At 47.5% G+C, this 19,282-nt stretch overlaps 1 protein-coding gene across 2 annotated transcripts; it reads left to right on the top strand.

The window, feature by feature from the left end:
• Window positions 1–13: 13 nt before the first annotated feature.
• On the top strand, window positions 14–12,979 carry MRPS11 (mitochondrial ribosomal protein S11). 2 transcript variants are annotated; one of them, XM_069465740.1, is made up of 7 exons: window positions 14–136; window positions 239–305; window positions 430–543; window positions 9,696–9,794; window positions 10,384–10,513; window positions 11,777–11,842; window positions 12,606–12,979. In XM_069465740.1, the coding sequence occupies exons 2-7, from the start codon at window positions 241–243 to the stop codon at window positions 12,711–12,713; spliced, it is 582 nt and encodes a 193-aa protein (XP_069321841.1). In that variant the 5' UTR covers window positions 14–136; window positions 239–240; the 3' UTR covers window positions 12,714–12,979. The 2 variants fall into 2 exon arrangements, with proteins under 2 accessions (XP_069321841.1, XP_069321842.1); XM_069465741.1 differs by lacking the exon at window positions 9,696–9,794 and having other exon boundaries at window positions 14–305.
• Window positions 12,980–19,282: the final 6,303 nt, after the last annotated feature.

The raw sequence follows: 19,282 nt of genomic DNA, 5'->3' as shown, positions 1-19,282 counted from the left end.
AACCATTCCAATATGGAGGGGTGGATGAAGATCTCAGAACGTTAAAAATGGGAAGAAATCCCAGGAGAGTCTGCAACTATAGTTTTTGTGGCGCATTTAAATTGAAATAAAAATATCTGTTGGACCTTATCTGAAGGTCAGTTGACTTTTCCCTTTGTACCCTCCCCCACAGGTGCTCATGGTACGGGCGCCGCTCCTGGTATCGCTGCCGAAGGGAGCTGACTGGGGTCAATTTAAGTCATGCAGGTTGTAAGAAAAGTGGGATTTTGGTTCCTGCGGTCCTGGAGTTGGCCCAGAACAACCAGGTAACAATGATTGCCCCTGGAGCCCACGGGCACGCTAGGGGCACTGTCCATCCCATGCCGATGAGCTACCGGGGCCCCAGTGGCCGCCAGGCTGTGGCCCTCAGTGAGATTTTCCTCCCCGCAGGGTTGTGGCTGGGTCGCCGGCTGGGACCATCCACACTGGCGCGCCAGAGCTGCAAGACACGGTAGCCAAGCAGGAAGTTGAGAAGGCGGCAGCTCCGAGCCACAGCACCTTCAGGTGAGCGCCACTTAGGTCCAGCCCTCGAGAGACCTGCAGCCTGTGACTCTTGTCCGCCACCGTCTAGAGTCAGAATGAGTGCATTCTCAGCCCTCTCACTTGCCATCTGTAAAACCTTATGCAAATCAATCTCTAAGCCTCAGCTTTCTTATCTAAAAATGGGGATAATGCCGAGAGAGGTGGTTGTGAGAATCAAATAAGATGAGCCCTGGCACAAAGTAGATGTTTAGTGAACATTTGTTAAATGAATGAATGAATGTCAAAAGAATGTAATATATATCAACTTTCCTTTTTTCTGAGACGGAGATCATGTCAGATTAACAACCTTGCCTGCCTAGGACACAAAATGGGGAGGGGGGAGCCACTGTGCTATGGAACAAATTATCAGACACTTCTTAGAGAAGGTCCAGGGTGGGTTTTGTGCTAGGAACTGGCATTTTCCTTCCCACCAGTGCCACCACCTCTATGTGCGAGTCATGTACACATCCACCTTAACTTCACATTCATTTAACAACCCTCTGCGGAGAATATATATGCCAGGCACCACGTTGGTGCTGAGAATACAAATACAAAGATCATTCCTCTCCATAAGTAATTCACAGTCTTTCATGGAAAACAAATACGTAAACATTTTCACGTAATTTGATCAGTAGTATAATGGAAGTGAGAACTGGTTGGAAGTGTGAAAGAATAAGCGTCTCACTCCTGAGGAAATGAGGCAAGACTGTAGAGAAGAAAACTTGAAACTCAAAAGTAAATTAGGCTGGGCGCAGTGGCTCAGGGCTGTAATCCTAGCACTCTAGGAGGCAGAGGCGGGCGGATCGTTTGAGCTCAGGAGTTCGAGACCAGCCTGAGCAGGAGCAAGACCCCGTCTCTACTAAAAATAGAAAGAAATTATATGGACAACTAAAAATATATACAGAAAAAATTAGCCAGGCATGGTGGCGTATGCCTGTAGTCCTAGCTACTCGGGAGGCTGAGGCAGAAGGATTGCTTGAGCCCAGGGGTTTGAGGTGCTGTGAGCTAGACTGACGCCATGGCACTCTAGCCTGGGCAACAGAGTGAGACTCTGTCTCAAACAAAAAAAAAAAAGTAAATGGGAATTCAGCTGGACAAGATGAAAGTGGTCATGGGAGGCAAAGATAACAGTCTGTGTAAAGACTTGCCACGTGAAACAACATGGTGTATTCAGGTGTGTGTGTGATGCAAATGAGGCCAGTAAGACAAGAAGGAATGAGAATGCTGAAGGTGTTGCCTGTCACACTGTAACTTTTTTTTTCTCTTTTTATTCTCTTTTTTTTTTTTTTGAGACAGAGTCTTGCTTTGTTGCCTAGGCTACAATGCCATGGCATCATCCTAGCTCACAGCAACCTCAAACTCCTGGGCTCAGATGATCCTCCTGCCTCCGCCTCCTGAATAGCTGAGATTACAGGCACACGCCACCACGCCTGGCTAATTTTTTCTATTTTTAGTAGAGATGGGTGTTACTCTTGTTCAGGCTGGTCTCGAATTCCTGAGCTCAAGGGATCCTCCCGCCTCAGCCTCCCAGAGTGCTAGGATTACAGGCCGTGAGCCACTGCTCCCAGCCCACACTGTAACTTTTACACTGCCCACACTGCAGGCAATGAGGGACTGCAAAGGAATCTAAACCAAGATTCTGTTACCAGTCATTCAGCAATGCCAGGCACTGTTGAAAGCATTGCGGATATATCCCTGACCAAACAGACAAAAAGCCCTGCCCCATAGAACTTAAATTCTAGTGGATAGGAGACAATAAATAGAAAATGAGTAAAACATGGGTGTATAACACCTGGGGGAGGGGAGGTTCCAGCAGGCTTGCACGGCCACATCCTGTAGGGCTCTGTAGGCCATTGTGAGGACTTCAGCCTTTTACACTGAGTGATATGGGAAGCCACTGGAAAGTTTTGAGTAGAGGATTGATGTGATCTTGCTTACATTTTAGAAGAAGTTTCTTTGGCTGCTGTGATAATATTAAACCATAAATGAGTAAGAATGGAAGCTGGGAGAAGTCATCTAAGCAATTAGAAGACTACTGAAATAATCCAGTCAAGAAATGGTGGTGGCTTGGACCAGGGTGTTAGCAGTAATGATGGTATTAATATAAATGGTTGGACTGATATATTTTGATGGAAGAGTCAACAGGATTTGTTAATATAAGGTGGGAGAAAAAGCAAGAAGTCAAGGAAGATCCCAAAACTTTTGGCCTAAGCAACTGGAAAGATGGAGTTGTCATTTATTAAGATGGCAAAGACTGAAGGAGTTTGAATTGGAATGGTTAAGTTTGAGAAGTTTAATTAACGTACAAGTGGAGATACAATGTAGACTATAAGAAATGGAGTTCAGGGGACAGATCTGGGCTGGAGATATACATTTGGGAAACATCATCATACAGATGGCATATAACACAACAAGATTATCATTAGAGTGAGTATAGATGAAGAGAAGAGGTCCAAAGACTGAACCCTAGAGCACTCTGATATTTAGAGATTTAGGAGATGAGGAACAACCAGGAAAAAAAGATAAGGAACTTCTTATGACTAAGTCAGTAGAAAATCAGGAGTTTTCTTGGGTTTCTTTTTTCGTTTGTTTTTTTAACTGTGGTTCAAGGTGGGGAGATTAGCTATGTCAAATGATGCTGATGTGATAGGTCAATAGGCTGATGACAGAATTGTTCATCGGATTTCACAGAGTGGAGGTGGTTGGATTAGAGCATTTTTGGTGGAGTGGTGGGAGCTCACATCTGATTGGAGTGGGTTCAAGGAGAATAGAAGACAGGAAGAAGCAGCCAGTATGGTCATTTCCTTAAGGGGGCTCTGCTGTAAGAGGGCATAGAGAAATAGGCAGTAGATCAAGGGAGCGTTGGGTTCAAGAGGTTTGGGGGTGTTTTAGGTTTGGGACACGACAGTATGTTTTGCTGTTAGGATGATGCAGGAGAGGGAAAGAACGATGACACTGGAGCGATGTCCTTCGGGAGCCATTGTTCAAGTGGAGCATTGCAACAGGAGTGACGGCAAAGACTGTGGGCACAGATGTCTGGTGGTGGGAGCAGGAAGAAAGTCTGATTGCTTCTATTTCTCTGTGAAGGTCATCAGCTGGCAGTAAGGAAGCAGGAGGGAGATGGAAGTTTGAGGGGACAAAAGATGGTATAGAAGAGTCATCCTAGAGAATGGAAGGGTAATTGAACTGGGGATGTGCTGTGTGATTGCCAGGCAGTGCTGAGGGCCCACTTGATGCCAGAACTCATTAAAATAGAGCAGCGGTTCTCAGCTGGGAGCAATTTTGCCTCCAGGGGACTTTTAGCAATGTCCGAAGCCATCTTTGGTTGTCACAACTTGGGAGACAATATCTGGTGGGTAGAGGCCAAGGATGCTACTAAATACCTTAGAGTTCACAGGACAGCCTCCCACAACAAAGAATTATCTTGCCCGAAAGGTCAATAGTGCTAAGGTTGAGAAATGCTGATAGTAGAATAAACCAGTCAGCACTGCTGTGTATTTTTCCTTAGCCGGCTGTGCGGGTACACGCACAGGCTCAGAGTGGTGGAGAGAGGGTTTTAACCAGGGTTAGGGGGTTGTCGGGAGAGTACAATGAAGTAATGGGAAGGGGGATGCGCAGAGAATTAAGGATGTATGCAAGGGAGTGATTATTGTGATTGGCCATGAGGTTTAGTCCGGGTGAGGAGAGGACTGAGGCCATGAGGAGTGTGCGGGATAGTGGAAAGCTGGGAGGATCAGTGGATCATAGGTCCTTCTGGGACTGAAGGGTTCCTGGAGTGAGGGTAGGACAGGGAGCGAGTGGGCACACCAGGAAGTGGCGGTCGGGGAGTGTGGTGCTTGAATTCTAGGCTGTGATGGGGTTGCAGGTACTGGCAATGACAAGGGCTAGTTATGACCATGGAAGTAATTAGTGAAGGTAGGACACAGGACATGTGACGATTGAAGGAAAGGAGGTCAAGAAACAAGCCAAGGGGTTGGAAGAATATCACTGAAATCACCAACAATTAGGACAAGAATAGTGTAAAGGGAAAGTAAGCCAAGAAATATGATCTTTGCATTTTTCTGCATTTAGTTTGCATTTTTAAAAATTGTGTCTAGCAGCAATTAGAAAACAGATTGTCTCTCTACATTTCCCCGGTGTGAGGATAGGTGTGAAGAGACAGCAGACCAGTGCCAGAAAGTTTTGTCTTTCCTTTTTCTGGCTTTTTTGGGGTGAACCACCTGGTTCGTATATCAGACCTGGAAGGTTTAAAGGCCTGATCTTGTGTTTCATCAATTAATGGTTCAAGCTGCAAAGCCTTCCTAGTTCCAAACCTTGCTATACATAAAGGCATTACACTGGTTGCATTCCGGCTTGTGTTTTTTGACTCTCAAGTCAGTAGAGGAAATTATCAATGGAGAAATAATCATCTTTTAAACATTAGTGTCATCGAAGAGACTCATCCACTTTCCATCGGGCATATAAGCTGATAAGCGGACAACCTGCTGAAGTTCTAAATCATTTCTAAAGAATACATTTGTAACCTTTGAATACCACTGTGGGTTTTTTTGTTTTTTTAAATTTCTACAGGAAAGCAGGTAGGGAAGGAGCTGGAAGGGAGGGAGAGGGGTACTCAGATTATAGTGTGTTTTCTAAAATGGAATCCGTTGTCTTTCAGGTGGCTGTGTGGGGCACAAACATGAATCTGGTGGGTGTGTATAGGCCAAGTGCAACAGCAGGTTCACTCCCATCTCAAATGCTGAAGGATGATTGTGTTTGAATTTTTAAAAAAAAAAAAAAAAAAGCATAGCATCGTGAGCAAAGCTCTGAACTGAGGCAGATCTGCAGGGTCCAAGGATTGGCTGTCTTTGCTAACCCGATTTCCCTATTCCCACCTGATTTTCTCCATCTGAAAATAAAGAGGCTTACCTAGAGATAGCCAGAGAACAGCTTGGACTAAGACAGTGGGAGATCCCGAACTCAGTACAATGCGTTCTCTACCTTAAGTTCACATCTGATTCTCCTGGGTCATTTGAAAAATAAGTTCCCAGTCCCCATCCAGAATCTAGGGTGGAGCTTACGCATCTGGATACTTCACGGGTGATGTTCAGCCTGCATTAAGAGCTACTGGTCTAAGGTAGGGACTGGCAAACCACGCATGGCCTGTGGGCCAATCTGGCCAGTTGCCTATTTTTATAAGTAGAGTTTTATTGGAACACAGCCACACCTATTAATTTACTATTGTCTGGCTGTTTTTGTGATACATCAGCAGAGTTTAGTAGTTGGGACAGAAACCTCTTGGCCAGCAACACCTAAAATATTTACTCTCTGGTCCTTTACAAAAAGTTTGCTATCTTCTATTTTAGGGATGCTTAATTTTTTTATAGTAATGATATTATGAACATTAAAATACTGTCTCTTTTTTATAAACTAGAGTCAAGATGTTATCATGCTTGAGGAAACAAAAAACAGAGGTTTGACCTTATTTTTTTTTTTTTTTTTTTTTTTGAGACAGAGTCTCACTCTGTTGCCCAGGCTAGAGTGAGTGCCGTGGCATCAGCCTAGCTCACAGCAACCTCAAACTCCTGAGCTCAAGCGATCCTCCTGTCTCAGCCTCCCGAGTAGCTGGGACTACAGGCATGCGCCACCATACCCGGCTAATTTTTTCTATATATATATTTTAGCTGTCCATATAATTTCTTTCTATTTTTAGTAGAGGTGGGGTCTCGCTCTTGCTCAGGCTGGTCTCGAACTCCTGAGCTCAAAGGATCCGCCCACCTCGGCCTCCCAGAGTGCTAGGATTACAGGCGTGAGCCACCGCGCCCGGCCTGACCTTATTTTTTAAATTGCAGAAAGAGTAGACTATGGACCTGTGGTCTCCAACCCCCATCACTGCCTGTTAGGACCAGGGCCGGGGCACACAGCAGGAGCTGAGCAGCTGGCAAGGCAGCGGAGCTCCTCCCCATCACTCGCATCACGGCCTGAGATCCGCCTCCTGTCAGATCAGTAGCAGCATCAGATTCTCACAGGAGCGAACTCTGCTGTAAACTGCGCATGTGAGGGATCTAGGTTGCGGCTCCTTATGAGAATCTAATGCCTGGTGATCTGAGGTGGAGCTGAGGCAGTGATGCTAGTGCTGGGGAGCAGCTGCAAATACAGATTATCATCAGCAGAGAGGTTTGACTGTACAGAGACCATAATAAATCAGTTGCTTGCAGACTCATATCAAAACCCTATCAGTCGGCCGGGCGCGGTGGCTCACGCCTGTAATCCTAGCACTCTGGGAGGCCGAGGTGGGCGGATCCTTTGAGCTCAGGAGTTCGAGACCAGCCTGAGCAAGAGTGAGACCCCACCTCTACTAAAAAAATAGAAAGAAATTATATGGACAGCTAAAAATATATATAGAAAAAATTAGCCGGGCATGGTGGCGCATGCCTGTAGTCCCAGCTACTCGGGAGGCTGAGACAGGAGAATTGCTTGAGCCCAGGAGTTTGAGGTTGCTGTGAGCTAGGCTGACGCCACGGCACTCACTCTAGCCCGGGCAACAGAGTGAGACTCTGTCTCAAAAAAAAAAAAAAAACCCTATCAGTGAGTAGCAAGTGACAACTATGCTGCATCTGGTGCAGGCTTTAAGTCAGAATCCAACCCTTATTTAGTCCGTGCATGGCCCTCCCGTTATTTCATTTACCGCTTCCATCTGCGCCTCTTTCCCACACTGCACACTTGTCTCCGTCACAGTCTTGGAAAGCCCACAAGCTAACCCTAGCAAAAATGAGGAAAAAACCAATATCGATGGAGAGTTTCTTTGAAAAGGGGGAAAGATCCAATGATGAGAGAGCAGAAGGCTCCAACAAAATGAAAGCTGCATTGAAAAGAAAATACCAAGAGACCTACTTAAATTACAGGTTCATTGCAGCAGGTGATGCACATTCTCCAAGCCCGCTTTGTGTACTGTATTGCATCCAGCTATCCAAGGAAGCCATGAAACCTTCAAAACTGCTTCATCACATGGAGACCAAGCACCCCGAGTTAAAAGACAAGCCTTTGGAGTTTTTCAAAAGAAAAACACGTGAACATGAAGACCAGAAGCAATTACTGAAGGCAACCACTTCATCAAATGTGTCTGCACTGAGAGCACCATTCTTAGTGGCTAACACATTGCTGAAGCTAAGAAGCCCTTTACTATTGGTGAAGAGTTGATCCTGCCTGCTAAGGGCACATGCTGTAAACTTTTAGGAGGTGCTGCAGTTCAAAAGGTGGCACGTGTTCCTCTTTTGGCAAGCACCATGACTACATGAATTGCTGAAATAGCAGAGGATATTGAGGCACAATTGTTAGAGAGGATTAATGAGTCACTGTGATACACAATCCAGGTTGACGAGTCTATCGATGTTGACAACAAGGCAACAATGCTTGCTTTGTGCAATATATTTTTCAGAAGGATGTGTGTGAGGATATGTTATGTGCACTTTTGTTGCTAACCAACACCACAGCTGCAGAACTGTTCAAGTCTTTAAATGATTACATATTAGGAAAACTGAACTGATCCTTTTGTGTGGGTATATGCACAGAGTGGCTGCCGTGACGGGACGGCTTTCTGGTTTCACTACTCGAGTCAAAGAGGTCGCTTCTGAATGTGAGTTTATGCACTGTGTCATCCCTAGAGAAATGCTGGCTAGCTGAACAATGTCACCTGAACTAAACAACATTTTTCAGGATGTGATTAAAATTGTCAACCACACTAAAGTACATGCCCTTAATTCATGTCTGTTCACACAGCTCTGTGAGGAGATGGACGCAGAGCACACACGTCTTTCTTCTCTTATACGCACAAGTGAGGTGGTTTTCTAAAGGTAGATCACTGGCTAGAGTTTTTGAGTTAATAAAAGCCGCTCCAGAGATTTCTTTTAGAAAACAATCACCACCGGCTGCACATTTCAGTGACACAGGATGGGTTGCAAAACTTGCTTATTTGTGTGACACATTCAACCTGCTCAACAGACTCAATCTGTCACTTCAGGGGAGAATGACAACTGTGTTCAAGTCAGCAGATAAAGTGGCTGCATTCAAAGCCAAACCGGAATTATGGGGGTGATGAGTGAACACTGGGATTTTTGACATGTTTCAAACATTAGCAGAGATTTTAAAAGAGACTGAGCCAGGGCCTTCTTTCTCCCAGCTGGTGCATGATCACCTATCTCAGCTTTCAAAAGAGTTTGAGCATTACTTACTTCCCAACCACAAAAGATCCCCAAAGTGGGAAAGAATGGGTCCACAACCCATTTGAATAAGCCAGGTGAATTGACTTTGTCCATGCTAGAAGAGGATTAACTGCTTGAGATTGCAAATGACAGTGGCCTTAAAAGCATGTTTCAGACAACTTCAAATCTCCATACGTTCTGGATTAAAGTCAAGGTGAAATATTCTGAGATTGCCACAGAAACATTGAAAAGCCTGCTTCCATTTCTAACATCCTGTCTTTGTGAAGCAGGATTTTCTGCAGTGACAGCAACCAAAACAAGATTACGGAGTAGACTGGACATAAGCAACACACTTTGGGTGTCACCGTCTCCCATCACTCCCAATGGGACTGTCTAGTTGTAGGAAAACAAGTTCAGGGCTCCCACTGATTCTGCCTTATGGTGAGTTGTGTAATTATTTCATTATATATTACAATATAATAATAATAGAAATAAAGTGCACAAAAATGTAATGTGCTTGAATGATCCCTAAACCATCCTCCGTGCCACCACCAGTCCATGGAAAAATTGTCTTCCATGGTACCAAAAAGGGTGGGGACCACTGCATAGAGGACTTGAAAATAGTGATATAACTATACTAGCAGGGACAAGGAAGATGCAGAGTATGAATGCAAATCTCTTTCTTGTAGCAGAAAGTCACTAGATATGTCTTAACATCAACAAGTCAAGAAATAGCCTCATAATCACAGTGGTCACAGACATGGCGGTAGCCAGAAGGATAGAAAAGGAATGGTGGGGACAGCCACCTCAGGAACAGGATGGGGACAGAGGCCTGTTACTTTGCATTATGGGTTCATCTGTACTATTTGATTTTTTACAAAACCATATGATACATTTCTTTGATTTAAAAAAATCAGCACAATTTTAAATAAAATTTTTTTTGTCTAATTGCAGCATTTACCCCCCCGTTCCAGGAGAGGAGAGCTCTCTGAGGTGGGCAGAAAAGAAATTCGAGGAGATCCCGATCGCACACATTAAAGCAACCTACAACAAGTGAGCAGGAGGCGCCCGGGTGGGTCTACTGTGGGTGTCTCTCTGTCGCACCAGGAAGTCCCCGTGAATACCCGTGGGGTAGAAGCCAGGGTGCCGAGTGGCGGTGCTGCTGCGGACGTTCCCCCGGGCTCACTCCTTCTCGTTTGGGGAAACCGCCTTCTGTCTTTTTAAAGCATATTCAAGTTTCATGAAAATGTGAAATAAGTTGGGCCTATCACATTTATACGATTTCTTTGCTTTCCTTGGGAGTAGTGTTTTCTGGTTTTGCTCAGGAGTCAGAGAGAATGTACTGGGGCAGATGGTCCCACCATGAGGACAATGTATTTAGTGTCGCTTCTTCTCAATAACTACCCTCGGGTCATGGAGCACTCTAGATTATGTGATTTGTCAGCTTTCACTTAGGTTTAGGGGAGGATTCTGACCTTTCCTGACACTTCCTATAGGAAGTGTCCAGAACACGTTCATCTGAGAAGCTCAAAGTGGAAGCAACTGAATTTCTTTCTCTCCCAGGCCTCTCGGGGCATAAGTTGGCGCTCGCTTATCTCCCTTACAATAGTTGTATCCTGTGTGCCTCCCCTGCTTTTCTCAGCACACATATCCAGGTAGTCTCTGCGGCTAACCAGCCCCTGGCCCGTACTTCCTGTGGCACGGAGGGATTTCGGAATGCCAAGAAGGGCACAGGCATCGCAGCGCAGACAGCAGGCATAGCTGCAGCCGCAGTAAGTGTTCGTTCCGGTTCCCTCTGTGGCGCGTTCCCCCTTCCGCATGGCTGTCTCTGAGTGGAGAATTCGCATTAAACTGGCCGTTCAGAAGCAGGGGTTTATCGACCCCTGTTAGATGCCCCGACATTGGAGGTGGTTTGAAGAGGTCTGTGTTGAAAGGGTTTCCCTTTTTTCTTTCTCTCCGCTTCATTAGAGGCGAAGCACTTTGTTGGTTCATGCTAGAATCCTAGCAGGTAAGAGCCAGGGTAGTAAAGGCTCGAGAACCAAAGCCCACCCCTATTTAAAGGTGGGCTGAGGCTGGCGATAATAAGCTATTTGGAGAGAATGTGGTATGGTGAGGATCTCATACGCTACCAGTTCCAGTATGAATTGTTGCAGACCTTTCTAGAAGCAAATTGGCAGTGTGCTTTGGTATATTTATTTGGCATCTACTATGTGCCAGACATTTTATGTTCATTGTCTCGAATCTTCAAAAGACCCTGAGTATTGCCCATGTTTTCAAGAGCCAGTTGAGATCCTGAGTGTGTGACTTGCTCAGAGGCACGCAGCCGGTTCAGTTCCCCAATCTGGACTCAGACTGGTCAGGGGCCAAAGCCTACTCACTTCCTGCTGGAACACGGGCCTCACAAATGGCCCTACTCTGCCAAACCAGACATAGTTCCTGAAGGAAAACTCTGACTGTCAAACAAAGGAAGACACCCAAAAATATCAACTGCTATGTATTAATTATCCTCAAAAACTAAAATGCTGTAAACACCCAGCAATGGCTAGATCATGTACAGTTAAAAGAAATATATCAGTGTTCACAGTGGGTTCTGCATGGTGGGTCATGAGTGACTTCTGTGTATTTTCCAACTTTTACGATGAGCTGCCTTTATGATCAAGAAAGAAAATTTTAACTCTCTAACTAAAGAATTTTAAAAGATAACAAAGTAAGTATTCAGGTTCAACCTTGAAGTCCAGGATGACACTTCATAGTCTGAAATTGTACATTTGCCCACCTGAGAAAAACCCGAGCGATATTTAGAGATCTCCATTAGGTGGCGGTGCAGGCCTGGGCTGAGGGGATCACAGTCACTTTAATGCTGTGAGTTCGTGGTCTCTGCTGGGCCTGTCCTGCACTGCTGCCATCTGTCCTCTGCTTTCCTCCCTGCTTGCTTCTGCGGGTGCCCTTTCCCGGGGGCTCCAGGTGGCAGCTAGGGGTTTGGGTACAGTGGTTCTCTCTCTCTGGGGCACTAACCACTTGCCACTTCTCTCCAGAAAGCTACAGCGAAGGGTGTGACTTACGTCCGAGTTGTGGTCAAAGGCCTGGGGCCAGGGCGCTTGGTAAGTGACCACAGTTCCCCACAGGGTATGTGCTTTCTTCTTTGGTTAAGGAAGTCGGGGCTTGAGAGCCAAGTACAGAGAGTGGAAAAGCAGTCTGTAGTGGGTTTCCATGATGGCCTGAAGTTTCTTGTTGTTCCTATAATCTACGAAGCCCCTCAAAGCAAGCCTCGATCACTTAGTTTAATTTGTCAGACACTTACTGAGTGCCTGCCATGTGCTAGGCCCTGGCAATGGGAGGGTGGTGCGGATCCCTCAGGACTGGTGAGTGCAGTGGTGAAGCATGTGCCCAGGGTGCTGGGAGCCCATCGGGGCAGCCCGAACCCAGCGGGGATAATCTTTCTTGATGATCGTTAGCTGGGATGATCTCTAGCTTCCCCAAAGAGGTGACATCTCTCTGACTTTGCAAGAATAATAAGGTATTGGCGGGGGAGGCTACAGGCAGGTAAAGGAAACTGCTTAAGGAAAGCTACAGAGGTAGTACTTAAGGTGTGCCAGGGTCCACAGGAGCCTTTGTTCTCAGATCGTAAAGCACAAGGTGAAAGTGGGAGGTGCGGTTTGAGAGGGGCACATTGTGAGAATTTGGTTATGGGGTTTGGGTGGAGACCTTTGTGAGAGTAGGATGGGATTGGGATTGTAGGTATCAAAGCCAGCGGGCCCCCTGCTCTCTTCCCTTCCCCACCCAACCCCACCCGGCCCCTCTCCGAGCCCTGTCTGGAGAAGCTGGGCCGTCATTCCTGGAACCAGGCCCTTCTGCTCCTTCCAGTCTGCCATCAAGGGACTGACCATGGGGGGCCTGCAAGTGATCTCCATCACAGACAACACCCCCATCCCGCACAACGGCTGCCGCCCCAGGAAGGCACGGAGGCTGTGATGAGAAGGAAGGTTGACCTCAAGTCTCAGCCTCCAGTTGGACCTTGTAGAAAGCTCACGGTCAGAGTGGTCTCCAGAACAGTGCTCGCTGGAGATGCTCCAGGCGCAAGAGAGAGCTTTGCCTCCTTACACAGTGGCCTTCGCCTGTGCCGCCAGCTGGAGATGGCTGTATCCCAGAAGTGCACTTCGCCTCCCTAAGACATGAGGGGATCTACAGGGGCAGCCACGGCCCAGGCTCCAACCTCTGCTCTGAGAGAATAAAAGAATACCCGTACCGTCTGTTGTCATTGTGAGTTTTTGCTTCCACCATTGCTAACAGTAATCCCCGCTGCCTCCCGAAAAGGAGAGGTGAGGCCCTAGGTGGAAAGGTCAAAATATAATTGTCAGCTGTTATTTACCTGATACCTTCTTCTAGGTCTTAAATATTAATGTTTCTTTGGTAGCCCCTTAACCAAGGTTTCCAGAGCACCTTTTCTTAACAACTTGTAATTTGGCCCCAAATTGAGAGCTTTTTGCTACCTACCTCTGGAATCTGATAGATTTCCCCGTTAGTTGGCATGTTTCAAGTTAGCCCTAATAACACAAGAGGGTTTTCTGTGAGTAGACAATCAGAGATTCCCCACACTAAGGTGACAGTCAGTCATCATTCATACACTCCATGGGCTTGGCAGTCCCAGCAGCAAAAAGGGAATGGCCCTAACGGGGATAACAGAGTTGTATAAAACAGGATTCTAGGCCGGGCGCGGTGGCTCACGCCTGTAATCCTAGCACTCTGGGAGGCCGAGGTGGGCGGATCGTTTGAGCTCAGGAGTTCGAGACCAGCCTGAGCAAGAGCGAGACCCCATCTCTACTAAAAATAGAAAGAAATTATATGGACAGCTAAAAAATATATATATATAGAAAAAATTAGCCGGGCATGGTGGTGCATGCCTGTAGTCCCAGCTACTCGGGAGGCTGAGACAGTAGGATCGCTTGAGCTCAGGAGTTTGAGGTTGCTGTGAGCTAGGCTGACGCCACGGCACTCACTCTAGCCTGGGCAACAGAGTGAGACTCTGTCTCAAAAAAAAAAAAAAAAAAACAGGATTCTCTAGAAAATAGGGTGGATGGGGGGGAAGATGGGCTCGAGTAGAGCCCACACGAGCAAGTGCAGAGAAGCGAGTGGTGTGAACCTGGATAGTGCTGACAGGTGGGCACAGCTCAGGACCCCCAGGCAGGACTGACTGCTCCTCATTTGGTGCTCTGAGGTCTCTGGATGCAGCCCAGGAGCCAAAGGTGAGGGCTCTAGAGACATGACAGGAGAGACCCCTGTTCCTCAGACAGAGAAGGCCACGGGCGAGAGCCTTACCAGAGCCTGCAAAGGAGTGGCCAGACACAAAAGCACGCCCCTCCCTCCGGGCTGTGTCTGCAGGAGAAAGGCACCGTGGAGCTGTGCTGCTGTGCCCAGCCAGCCACGCACGGAGATTCGCCTGAACTGAGTGCGCTGAAATCCACAAATGCCCCCTAAATAGGCAAGAGGCTGTGTTAGGGCTAGAGAAAGAAGAAAGATCATGAACCCAGACACGAGTTTAGAAGAAAAAATGCCTCCCTGCTTGCTCCTTCACCCTTAGCAGGACTTAGGCAGCCTATCTTGTGACCAGTGACTAAGGCAGCCCAACTGGAGGCTCGGTGTTGGAAGGGGTTACACTATTTCACCATAAAACTACATAAAAACCACGATGCATAAAAACATGGAGCTCTTGAGAACTGCACTTTGCGATTTAATATGCTGTGGCCTTTATTCAGGTGGTCAGAGGGCTTTGGAGCAATTGGACAGTTCATCGGTCAGGGCCTGAACAAGAAACAGTTCAGAAGGTTTAAGAAAAAAGCTGAATGAAGGTTTTTTACAGAAGAGTGGGCAGGATTAAAGGAATAAACAGAGGGTGGAGCGTGTAGCCCCTCCCACCAGAGAAGGGGCAGGGGAAGGGACAGTTCCCAGAACCTGGCAGGAGCTGCCAAAACCATGGCCTGGCGCAAAGGGAAAGGGAAGGAATGCCCTGACTATTCCCACCCTCGGGTCCCTTGCTGGGGTCGCCCTTGGCTGAACCCAACAGGAAGCAGGAAGGCGGGGGAGCCAGCGGTGTGGTCCCTGGGGCTCAGCCTCCCAGGCCAGGAACTGGGTCTGCAGGGGCACGTGGAGAACAGCTAGCATAGGAGGCTTCCGAGATGCCTGAAAGTGAAATCCTCCAACACCGCAGTTTAAGTGTTACTTTACAAGCAAAGGAAGATCCTGCCCAGGAGAGCCTACAGACACAGACAGGACACAGAGGACCCTAAAGGATCAACAGTCTTGGGCCCAGACATGGATGCCTGGCACAACTCCCCAGAGCTAGCTGGGCTGGGCTGCCTTTGTCAACGTGTACTGGAAAACGCAGGCTCCTTTCCTGTAAGCTCTTGGTGCATTATTTCCAGGCTCTGAGTGGCCAATAAAACTGGTGCTTTCTTAAACTGTATTAACTCTTAATCATTTGTCTTAGCTTCTCAAAGACTGATACCCTGAACCCCCTTGGGAGACAAAGGCATCTTCACCTAAGGCTGACCAATTAAGGTGGTTATTGTTTACCTAAAATCCAAAACTGGGGCCACCACAAGCCCCTCTGAGCAGCAGGTGTCTCCTTCCTAAGGAAACAGGTGGGTGGAATGTGTGCTTGCACTTCCCCCAGGCAGAGAAAGGCAGAGCCTAGCATTTGGGTCTGCCTAGTATTTGCACGAGCAGGGTGTTGGCATCAGCTTGTGTGACACGCTTCCTTGTTTTCTGGCAGCAGGGCCTCAGATTATTTCTATGGGTGCATCTGCAGTTTTGCTTCTAAAGCTGGTTGCACAGGACTGGCTACATAAGGGAAGCCCATCTTCTCCTACGCAAGCAAAAAGACAAATGCAATTTCTTTCCTTTCAGCATAGATGCAGTGTTCTCACATCTTTCAGCCAAGGCCATCACCTAACACCAAGATGAACAGTCACTGCCCAAACAAGCCTGTTTACTGTGTAACAGTAGAGTCCCTGGATGCTGGCAGAGTATCACTTAGTACTTTGGGAGAAACCATTTCTCAATTGTATCTGCCTGCAACCTGACTTTGACATGTCCATTAAAAAAAAAAAAAAACGCATATATACCTTCCCCCAGGCTCCTTTATTCTTTTTTTCTATTCATTTTTTCCCATTCTGGAAAGACATTGCTTTTTAAATCTGGGTACTATCAGCCCAAAATGATGGAACGGTTACTGCCAAAGCAGAAATTGTCCATTCAACCAAACTGAACCAACATGGGTTCGTCCACAAACACGGAGGCTAGGCAGTGGGAGGCTAGGCAGTGGGAGGCTAGGCAGTGGGAGGCTAGGCAGTGGGAACAGTGGGCTGGAGCTGTCACTACTCTCCTGGAGCTTATAGTCTAAGAAGGTGGGACAAGTATGTGGCTGAGATAGAATGAAGTTCCATAAAAGAGGCATAAATGTTATTTATGTGTGTGTGAAAGAGTGATCCCCTCAGCTTAAGGGAGGGAAGGGAAGGCTTTGTGGAAGAGATGGCACTCAGACAACCGAATGGGTGAATGGACGTCCATTCCTTAAGGATGGGAAATTGTCAAAGCAGCAGGCGCAACCCAAGGTTAACCTGGAGAGATACTGGTTATGGCTTAGTCGGCGTGATGGGTCATGGAGTTCAGACCAGATAGGGAGCTGAATGGAGATAATAGCTTACCAAAGGATTAGGGGGAAAGGAAGAGTCAAAAAACTTGCAGTCATGCCAAGGATGAAGAGCAGTTTCAACAGATATGATGGAGAAAGGGAGGTGGATGTGTAGAAGACTGTGGTCGAAGAGGAAGTTCAGAGTTAGAGATTTCAGAGATAGCTCATTTACAGGAGATGAAGTTAGGTACTAATCTAAATAGAGTCAAAATAAAAGTCACTGAGGTTTAAGTCCAGTAATTATGAGATGTGGACAAAGAAACTTATCTGGATGCTGAAGCCCAAAAGTGGATGTCAGGGAAAGGACAGAGAAGTCTACGAGATTCAAAGTCCCTAAAAAGAAGTGGAGTGGCCCGGAGCACAGGAAGGACAGTTTAGGAAGAGGGAAGTGATGGATAATATGCACTTCAAAAGAGAGGCACTGCTGAGTGGAACAGTCTGGGGTGCTGAGGAGTGGAGCAAGCTGACGCCCATCCCTGGTGGGGCGGGGCCTGGAGCGCAGGAGCCTCGAGCTGGATTGGCATCCATTTAACACCCATACCTACTCCACTTAGACCCTGCCTTCATGGCGGAAGAAATGGCAAAAGGTCAAAAACCAGGACAAGATGTTCAATTTTACTAGTAATCAAGGAAATGCAAATTAAAATGGGTTACCATCATTCCCCAAATGTAGAGATCCAGTCAAAGCCAGGGTCGGATGCAACAGCCCAGGAAAAATGTACAGAGTGAGGAACAGAAGACGCCCAGGCTTGTACCTGCCCTGGGGAGGAGGCAGGCGGAGGGCTCGGAGGCGGGGGTTGTGGCATCCAGGAAGCCAAAGCGGCCAGCACTTCAGGAAGGACAGTCAAAATGTAGGATGCTGCCCGGAGGTCAGATAGGAGCTCCGCAAGATGAGGACTGCCCCTTGGGTCTGGCAACGTGGAGGCCATGATTCACCATCAGGACTGAGGGGCAGGGGCCGCGGGAAGAGGTGAGGAAATAGAGATTGGGCCACATGTGCTGAGTTTCCAGTAAAGCCTGTCTCATGGCCATGGGGGATAAACCTATGAGAGGATTAGCGATAGAGGAGAGGGGCTTACAACCGAGAAGCAGCCCTCAGCCAGGTGGCCGGAGGCCAGCCCTCAGAGGGAGAGGGCGCTGAGCAGTCCCAGGGACAGGCGTGCCCACCCTAAGTTGGGAGAAGCAGCATCTGGCGTGAGCCACGTGGGCACCGACGAGGGAAACATAACGTCCTTGGAATCAGTACGCAGGGAACGTCTGTTCTTTCCAACATTCCACACAATTGTTCTGAAACAAGAGTGTGCTCTCCCTCAGCTCGTAACAGCTACAGCCTGTGCAGAGGGAAATGTGGGGTGTCTGTCAACGCTGCAGATAGCGCAGCCCGGCGGTTCCGCGGTTCCCTTCTAGGAACGTATCCGGAGAGAGCCCAGCGGGAGCGTCCTGTATCTGCGCTGCCAGTGCGGTAGCCGCGAGCCCCAGGGGCTAGCCCGACCCAGGAACTGAATTTTAAATTTTACTTAATTTGAATTAATTTACATTTTAATAGCCACCTGGGGCTGGTGGCCACTGTATTGGACTGTGCAGCTACGGATGTTCTTTCCTGTGTGTCCCAAGTGTGTGAGTAGCAGTAAGAGACTAAACCAAAATGTCCATCCTTAGGGGACTGAGTAGAGACTACAGTACAGAACATCCACATAGTGGAAGGCTGGCCCTGAAACAAGCCAAGAAGTATCGCGAAATGAAAACTAAAGGGGCGGGGCAGAACAACGTGCATAGTGTAGTTGCTAATTTTTGTGGAAAAGGAGAGAATATGTGTGCATGTATGCTTGTATATGGATTGAATATTTGGAAAGACATACCCCAAAATGGTAGCATGCTTACCTCCAGCGAGAGAAACTGTGACTGGGTAACAGGCAGAAGGAAGACAACTTTTTACCTTTTTCACCTTTAGAAGTGGGTGCCATATGCATGTTGCTACTTACTCATATTAATTAATGAACCACTCAAAATGATGATAGAAATAAAGAACTGGGTTTTTTAAAAATGTATAGAAGCTGTAGTCAGGCATTACATAAATTATCTGCTGAAACATGAGCATAACATTTTTAGTATATATTTTGACACCCATAGAGCCTGTAATACCCTCCACCCCCATTGTTGGTCCAGAATTTGGGGGAAGACATCTGACTTGGCTCTGAAATTTGTTCTAGTAATTAACCTGGCTTCTCCCCTCTGCCCACCTGGGGTTCGAATCAAATTGTGCACGTGCTCTGAATTAGCATAACAAGTCTTGCCAGAAAAGTCAGCCTCAGAGTCATTATTGCTTGGCTGGAGGGAGGCAGACAGAGCAGGTCGAGCTGTTTCCATAGTGCCGGGTGACAGCTTAACCACCTTGGATTTGCGTAATCCCCTTGAACTGAAAAGAAATGTCAACTGAGGGGCAGAGTGGTGTCACAGGGGGCCCTGGCGGGGAGGACACCTGTTTTCTAGACCCAGCTGGAACACACAGGCTGTCAGGCTACATTCCCCTCCCCCCATCAGACCTGAGATCCCCCTCAGGACAATGAGTGGGACGGCAGCTCTGGCATCCGGAGAAAGCCTGGGTCCTGACTCACTAGAGCAAGTCGGGGAGACCCTCAGGAGTGCTGCAAAAGCCAGAGTGGGTGCCCCTAGAAACCCAGTTAGTAGCTTTCCCTGGGCGCTGGGCCAGTGCCCCCACTGGCTGCCCACTCCTTCCAGCCTGCTGGGGTGAGAAGGGCCTGGGCTTTGGATTCACACAGACCCAGGTCTGAACACACACAGCTCTGCTGTGTGACCTTGGGGGAATGACTCCATCTCTCTGAACCTCTGC

This window comes from Eulemur rufifrons, chromosome 3, assembly GCF_041146395.1.
Source record: "Eulemur rufifrons isolate Redbay chromosome 3, OSU_ERuf_1, whole genome shotgun sequence".
Taxonomy (NCBI): domain Eukaryota; kingdom Metazoa; phylum Chordata; class Mammalia; order Primates; family Lemuridae; genus Eulemur; species Eulemur rufifrons.
The sequence above is the reverse complement of the archived record's forward strand: the minus strand, read 5'-3'. Positions and strand labels throughout refer to the sequence as shown.

Bases quoted from the DNA above. Each gene is read 5' to 3' on its own strand.
- MRPS11 (XM_069465740.1), top strand. From the start codon at position 241: ATGCAGGTTGTAAGAAAAGTGGGATTTTGGTTCCTGCGGTCCTGGAGT. The intron at 10,514-11,776 runs GTAAGTGTTCGT...ACTTCTCTCCAG, and splicing joins CAGGCATAGCTGCAGCCGCA to AAAGCTACAGCGAAGGGTGT. The intron at 11,843-12,605 runs GTAAGTGACCAC...TGCTCCTTCCAG, and splicing joins GCCTGGGGCCAGGGCGCTTG to TCTGCCATCAAGGGACTGAC.